The 8,410-nt window shown below is 30.4% G+C and overlaps 1 protein-coding gene across 1 annotated transcript; it reads right to left on the reverse strand.

Annotated features, from left to right (window-relative positions):
• Positions 1-1,449: 1,449 nt before the first annotated feature.
• LOC110658834 (metallothionein-like protein type 2) lies at positions 1,450-2,200 on the reverse strand. The gene is made up of 2 exons (XM_021816591.2): positions 2,039-2,200; positions 1,450-1,946 (listed from the first exon to the last, which is right to left on the reverse strand). Exons 1-2 carry the CDS (start codon positions 2,101-2,103, stop codon positions 1,772-1,774), a joined length of 240 nt encoding a protein of 79 aa, XP_021672283.1. The 5' UTR covers positions 2,104-2,200; the 3' UTR covers positions 1,450-1,771.
• Between the last annotated feature and the right edge of the window lie 6,210 nt (positions 2,201-8,410).

Below are 8,410 nucleotides of genomic sequence, written 5' to 3' on the forward strand. Positions count from 1 at the left end.
CAATCAATTTCACAAGCCAAAATTTCTAGTAAGGGAGTTTTTCATTAAGCCATATCAAAAGCTTACTTCTCATATGCATGCATAGCTACATACTGACGTTCATGCATGAAAAAACACATGCATGTGCATCTCCTATACATATAGCTTTTGCAAAATCCTAATACATGGTAGCATGATTTCCAAAAACTTTAGCCATGACTACTTTATTAAAACTAGAAAGACAGACAAACGGACGCATAATTTTGCTATTAGACTCTTTTATTTCCTTATATGTCTGCTTTTCTTTCTAGAAGTGGGGCAGACGTTCCTCTAATCTCCTCGATTACAATTGAGAGGATTGTAGGTGTAGATTTTACTGCACTTGCAAGCCCTATTCTCAGCTTATCACTGCTCTCTCGAAGCGTGCATTCTCTGGCGTCACACCGGAAACCAATGTTTCCATCGTGCTTTTCTCATAAATGCTTACGTCAGTTTACATATTGCAGCTGTCAAAAATCAAATCGAACTAAATTAATACAAAATTAATCATTTTAATTAAATCAAATTTCTTTTTTCTGAGAACATAAAATATTAAAAATTTTTTAGATCTTATCCTTTGCGGCTATTGTCGCACCTGCAATCATAGCCATAAATCATAAATGTCCTCCATAGCAAGACAGTTTCGATGGAAATTGATTTTCCAATTGTTATTATTGAAACAACTACACAAGCGCAACTCCTAGTTTAGATGGTCGAGGAGAGAGTGGTGGACATCCACCATACACACATGTCACTAGATTGCTTAATGCTTATCCTTGCGCATCCCTTAGTCCAACAACCTTACCTTCAATGACAGAGCCAACAATTGTTTTTATATATATATTTAAAGTTTTTTAAGCCCCCTAACTTCGTCGGTGCTTCTTCCCTCATTATTATTCTATGACCCTGTTCTTCCCTTATCTCTCTCTCTCTCTCTCTCTCTCTCTCTCTCTCCCCTCCACCTGACACTCTTTTTTCTTTTTTTAATTTTTTTTGCTTTAAATACATTTTTCTTAAATATTTCTCCTTCTCCATTTTCCTATTTTTTGAATAAATATATTTCTTTCGAAATATTCTCTTCTTTCTTTTTTTTAGATAAATATTTTCTAAAACATAACTTAATAATTAAATTTTTAGATATATTATTAAATTTCATATTTTAAAAAAGTATTATCTCATAAGTGAGTATTCATTAGCTATCCAAATATAAGATTGAAATGAATTTATATATTTTCAATTCAATTTATTAGTTCCAAACATCTAATGTTAGCATAAGCGAAACGGCTCATTTTGTCATTCATAATGAATGCACCAGCAGTAAATATCAACCCAACTCTCGTCTTCATCCTTATCACTATTTCTCATCCGTCCAATAACAAGCAAACCAAAACATTTCCATCGCCAATCATATCATCTATGAAATCAATCAAATTTAACGAGCTAAAATTTCAAGGAAGTTTTCCATTAAGCCATATCAAAAGCTTACTCCTCATATACATTCATGCTTGTAAATCAACATGCATGCATACCTTATATACATATAAACTCAACCAAGAAGTAGCCATATACAGTTTCTGCAAAATCCTAATACAAGATCTGCATAAACTTGTTCAATGGCTACTTTATTGAAGCTTAAAAACACAGACAGAGACACGAACAGACGCACAACTTAGCTACCGCTAGACTCGATCCATTATTTCTTTATATGTCTGATTTTCTTTTTATAACGAGGTCAGATCTTCCTCTGATCTCATCATTTACAAGTGCAAGGGTCGCAAGTACAGTTGTCACCACACTTGCAGCCTCCATTCTCAGCTCCGATGCTCATCTCAGCTCCCTCGAAGTGTGCCTTCTCCGGTGCCACACCGAGAACCATCGTCTCCGTGGTGGTTTTCTCAGAGAAGCTCATGTCAGGATACATCTTGCAACTAGCATAAATCAAATCAAAACCAAATTAACACAAAAGTTAACCATTCAATTGAATGAAATTGATAAAGAAAACGTCTAGATCTGATCTTACCCTCCGCAGTCACTGCCACACTTGCATCCGGCGCCACAGCCACAATTTCCTCCGCAGCAAGACATTTTCACCGAGTGATGATTAAGATTGATCAATTTTGCCAGAGCAACGCATCACTTGCTTCTTTATAGGCAATTGATGACAGAGTGGGGGACATGGACCATCCACTTGTCACTATTGCGTTATGCACATCGTTGCGTATCTCACGGTGTAAAAACCTATACCCATTTTCCGCCACGTATTTATCGGTTTCGTTTTTCAGCTGCAGCCTACCCCACGCTTAATCACTGGGCAATTCTATTACTTTCTAGACGCTAAGTTGACCCAGTGAATTCCACCGTTGGATTTTCTATTTTTTTTAAATGGAAAGTTAAATTGGACGGTTGTGATTGATCATGTGGACCCATAATCTCAACTGTAAATTATTTAATCCTTAATTAAGATATGTTTTTAATTTTCATTTATTAATTATTTATGTGCTTACCTTTAATATTTTGATTAAGGCTTAAACACTGTTTTTTTTTTATTTATATTATTTATTGATATAATATTTATATTATTATTTAAAAATTATAAAATATAATGTTATTATTTTTATATTTAATAAATAATATAATAATTATTTTATCAAACATTTTAATTTTAAATTATTATTTAAACAAATAACTCATTATTAATAGTTAATAAATAATAATCAGCTGATAATCATTAGAGTAATTAATAATTATTAAGAGTTCATACTGTAGAATAGATTCTTAATTTGTATTTAGAAATACATTTTGGCTTTTGGCTCATTATAGTTAAAATTAATTTGATTATATGATTATGTATTTATTTTCACTATCTTAAAAGATATTAAAACGTACTAATATAAAAAGTTTTAATAAAATAAAAACTTTATAAAAATAATAAATAAGCATCAAATAAAAATGATCATAATTATGACATCAATTTTAAATGATCCTAAACTTTAAGTAGGGTATGCTATCTCCACTAGTTTTATTAGGGCAAACTCAAATTTAAATGTAATTTCCATTTCTTTTTATTTTAAAATAAATAAAAAAATAAATTACACAAAATTAGGTAATTGCCATCACCTTGCACGTGGCTAATATAAATATCATAAGAAGTATAATTTAATAATTTTTATTAATTTATATTTAAAAAGATTTAAATAAAATATTTTTTTATTAATGAAACTATAAATTAATTGGTTGGCTATAATTTACCTATAGCTTGAATGGACGTTTGAACACTGGAGGAAACAGGACTATGCAATTTTAGTTTGTTACAAGCAAATTATAATGGCCGCACCATGCTGCGGATATATTTTTCATTATTAAAATTTTTATAATATTATTTAATAAAACATTTTATATATATGTATATATTTTTTAAATAATCATAAATGTTCGAAATGGATTAAAAATAATTGAGAAATGTAAATTATAAATAAATAAATTTATATTTTTAAATTTGATGGCATTAAAGTATGTATCGAATATAAATAAATTACTATTAGGCTTTTGAAATAGATTTAAATTTTGTTTATAAATGTAAAAAATTAGTTAATTTTCTTTAAAATATACAAAGTAAGGTTAAAATCAAACACCAAATTTATTTCAAAACTTAATATATAATTAATATTATTGATTTGATTATATTTTTAGAAACAGTCTTGTGATCCTTTTGTAATTTACAAAAGAAAAGGAATTTATTTGTGAATTCATGACGTACTTACTTTTATTTTATATTATTTATTGTCAAAGTATATTTTAGAAATGGAAATGTGGGATGTTTAAAAAAATCCTTTGTTATCTTTCAAAATAATATTATTGATTATATTTATATATTTTTTATATATTTTTAAAAATTAACTGTATATTTTTTAAAAATATATATATACCACTTATTTTTAAAATTTAAAAGAAATTGATTAATATTTTTTAATTATATGTCATGTGTCATTTTATTAAACACATAGGTACCTTAATTTTGTAAATATTTTTGCCACGTCTCTCTTATTACCTTGATTAAGTTAGATGGATTAATTTTATAAAGTCATTTAGTCTCACAATACGCACATATTTATATAATACTGTATATTATTGATTTTTTTATAAAATAAAATTTAATTTTTAATTAAAAATAATTTAAAATGCAACTTTTTAAATAATTAAGATAAATCAAACCATTAAGATAAAAAGAATTGATCGCATTGGTATGTTATACGTTAAAACTAGCTAAATGCGCAAATGTGTTTTGCACATCAATTTATTAATTTTTTTTAATAATTATTAACATAAATTTACATTAATATTTCAAATAATTATAAAAAATATATAAATAAAAATCAAAATAAATAAAAAATATGTTTTCATTTTATTATTTTAAATAAGATACTATCAATTAATAAATTTTATTATTTTATTATTTTCATTTTTAAAATTAATTGTAAAAATTTTAAGTGTTACATATTTAAATATGATATAATCATTATGTTAATATATTATAATTTACTTACTACTAATGACTATTTATTAAAGTATTAAAAACTAATTATTAAATTTAAAGCATTTAAATAATTAATTAATAAAAAAAAATAATGAAATTAAATAAATTGTCACTTGACATAATTTCATGCATAACTCATAAAAAATTCTTAAAAAAATTAAAAATTTTTTTTGCAGTAAGAAATATATTTTATTATTATAAGATAAAAAATATATCTATATTCAAAAACAATCAACGATTTCTTTTATATATATATAAGGCTCTGGATCCTAATCAACTTGGCTGTGTAGCTTTCTGCACGTCGAATACGTTGCCTTGATGCCTCATCAAAAGAATACAGGGTCTTGGACGCGGTAGTGAGACTAAAGCCGTGTGACCCACCGGGCACTCCATCAAAGAGTTTTAAAGAGCGAAAGGGAAAAATTTTAAATGATACTAACATTAAAAGCGTTACGCTGCACCAACGGAGCTACCCGGGGTAACTTTTTTCCCGCTAATAATCGTGGATCCTTGTAAGATCATCTTTGGGTTTTGCTGAGACACATCCAGTGGGCCTTGGTCCCATTTTTAGGTCCTTTCAGCCATGAAAATGGATACTAGCGACAAAGAATGGCAAAAAGTCTAAATAGATCTTTACATTTTCAGTGAAAGGTTAAATAAATATAAAATTAAATAAACCCTCTATTTATTAAAGATAAGGCTAAATGAGTTCATATTTAATAAATATTATTTTTAACAATAAAATATTATTTTTCTTAATTTTAAATAATAAAAATTATTTATTAGTTTTAATTAAAATATATTTTTAGAAAAAGAAATTGAAAAAATGTGAAAAAAAATTGTTTAATATTAAAATTATTATTTTTAATATTTTATTATTTAAAAAAATAATATTTTATTAGATATGGACTTATTTTTTTGTTGTCTTAAGTTAGAACACACGCACATAATACTCAGGGATAGGGTGTGGACTTATTTGACCTTAATTAAAAAGTACATGAACTTATTTAGTTTAAAATATGATTTTGTATTTATTTGGCCATTTACTGAAAGTATAGGAGCTTAATTGATTTTTTCCATATTTGAATGATTTCTTTATGAAAAAAGGGATTTCACCCTTAGTGCCCCCTTCCCCTCTTTCTTTTTTTTTTTTTATTTTTTTTATTTTTTATTATCGAAGAAGGATTTTCATTGATGGAACCTCTAAGAGGGTGGAGCATTACAAACAAAGAGCACCTGGTATGTTGGGTCGAAATAAAAGGACTCATCAAAGTTTGCTTTGGCAGCTAACGTATGAGCCGCCTCATTACAACCACGACTAGCATGCTGAAAAAAAACAAGAATTCAAATCGAAAGCAAGTGTCTTGATATCCTACAGAATGCCATTTATATTCACAGCTGAGAAATTGCCCATGAGTCCCTGGATAACCTGCTGAGAGTCTTCTTCCACAATATTATGCTTGAACCCTTTAGTTTTAGCAAGCTAAAGTCTTACTTGACAAGCTAGACTTTTTAGAATCAAAGGTTCTGAAATACCTTTAATCCTAGTGCAAGACCAACCCAAATATTTCATTGCATGATCTCTAGCCAAAGTTGTAACTGTGCCCACTTTTTTTTTTTTTTTTGTTTACTAATAGCTGCCTCAAAATTAATTTTGATGACTTGTGGGTGAGGTGGAGACCATGTTTGAAGAGGCTGGTTAGCTGTATGATTAGTGGTGGAATCATAATCCTGTGCCAACTGAAAAATCTTGGTAATGAGTGAGTGCCTCTGTAATAACCTTGACTATAGGGACACTCTATTTTTGAAATATCAAAGTATTTCTACTTTTCCACACCTACCAAAGAAGAAATACAAATTGTGCCATAAAGTCCTCCTCTTGTATTTTCAAATGATTAATATTTTCCGTCCAGCAATCTTGCATAGTTGTACTATGGATCATAGTGGATCGCAAATCTAGATTTTTGCTATACAAGGGCAACTAGAAACATGTGCTTGATTGTTTCCTTTTCTCCATAATAAGGACAGTCCTCAGCAAAACCTTTCAAGTGGGTCTTCAAAATCTCATTGCAAGGAAGCCTCTTCTTGATTAGCTTCCACATAAAAATAGATAATTTACTGGACAATTTGATTTTCCAAAAATTCTTCCAAAAGATCTCTATATTCAGTTGGCTAGTATGGCCCAGTCCTGCTTTGTACCTTCTCCTAGCTACAACAGATAGAACTCGAGCAACTCTATACCCACATTTGACTGTGTACTCCCCATGGGTGGTGTAATGCCAAACCTACTTGTCATCTCTACTAAAAAGGTCTATTGAAATGGCTCAGATATTATGCACTTCCTCATCTTCGAAAGTGTCATGCAAAACTCGGATATCCCAAATGTGAGAAGTTTGATTCAGAAACTGTAAGGCCCAGATAATAGCTGGATTTGCATTCTCTTTCACCCTTGGATAATGAGGGAAAGAGAGAGGGATCTACTTATCCACTTTGTAAAGGATATAATCTCCATTGTGCATTTGCCACCTAGTCCGTTGCTCAAGGATATCTCTTCTCCACATGATGCTCTGCCATCCCCACGATGAATTATTTCTGCCGTAGCCTGCATAAATGATGTATAGGGGAAATATTTCCCTTTTAAGACTCTAGTCAAGAGTGAGTTGGGGTTAGTTAAAATTCTCCATCCTTGTTTGGCTAAAAGAGATCTATTAAAAGACTCCAAATCCCTAAACCCCATACCCCCTTGAGATTTGGCTTCACACATATTGTTCTAAGAAATCTAGTGCATCTTTTTCTCCTTCTTCTTCTGACCCCACCAAAAATTGAAAACAAGGCTGTTGATTTCATTACATAGCTGGACCGACAATTTAAAACAGTTCATTACAAAAACAAGTATACCTTAAGTTACTGCTTTCATAAGAACTTCTTTCCCTCCTTGAGAGAGTATTTGTTCTTCACAACTGGCTAACTTATACCTGATTCTATCTTTGATTTGAGCAAAAGTTTGCACCTTAGATCTAGGAATGGCTGTAGGAAGGCCCAAAAATTTATCTTGCCCATTGATGTTGTTGGCCATATTCTCGAAATGCTTATTCTAATATCAAAGGGTGTATTTGGGCTGAACACTAGAGCTGATTTAGCTAGGTTGATGGCTTGCCTGCTAACTTCAGAATACAATTGAACCACCTTACGGATTTCCTTTGCCTCCCTTGATGTAGCTTTAGAGAAGAGGATAGGATCATCAGCAAAAAGTAGGCAGAAGATTGTTGGGCCCTTTTTGGAAATAGATAGACCCTACAAAGGTAATGTCTTGATACAGTGAGAAAGGCCTTTCACACAAAGCAGGAAGAGGTAGGGAGATAATGGTCTCCTTGTCGCAAACCCCACATGGGCTTAACATGGCCCACTTTATGATCATTAACCTATAGAGAGTATAAGATTGTACTGATGCATTCCATAATCCAATCTATCCATCGATGATCAAACCCCATACACTACAATATATGTTAGAGAAAGGTCCATTCAACGCACTTATAGGCCTTACTAATGTCGAGTTTGATTGCCATCCCAAAGTTTTTGCCCTCTCATCTCATTTTTAGATTATGCAATGGCTGATAAGGATGATGTCTGATATCAATCTGCCATTTGTAAGGCACTCTACTCATCACTTATAAGAAAGGGCATAATATTCTGCAGTCTATAGGTTAGCACTTTAGAGATAATCTTATTAAAATAGTGCATAAACCAATAGGCCTCAAATCCTTCATTGTTTCTACCTGCTTTAATTTTGGTATGAGAGTGATGATGGTATGGTTAAAATTTCTAAGCAACCTTTCTCCATTGAAAAAACTTTGAATG

This window comes from Hevea brasiliensis, chromosome 5 (genome assembly GCF_030052815.1).
Source record: "Hevea brasiliensis isolate MT/VB/25A 57/8 chromosome 5, ASM3005281v1, whole genome shotgun sequence".
Classification (NCBI taxonomy): Eukaryota; Viridiplantae; Streptophyta; class Magnoliopsida; order Malpighiales; family Euphorbiaceae; genus Hevea; species Hevea brasiliensis.

Bases quoted from the DNA above. Each gene is read 5' to 3' on its own strand.
- LOC110658834 (XM_021816591.2), bottom strand. From the start codon at position 2,103: ATGTCTTGCTGCGGAGGAAATTGTGGCTGTGGCGCCGGATGCAAGTGT. The intron at 1,947-2,038 runs GTAAGATCAGAT...GATTTATGCTAG, and splicing joins TGTGGCAGTGACTGCGGAGG to TTGCAAGATGTATCCTGACA.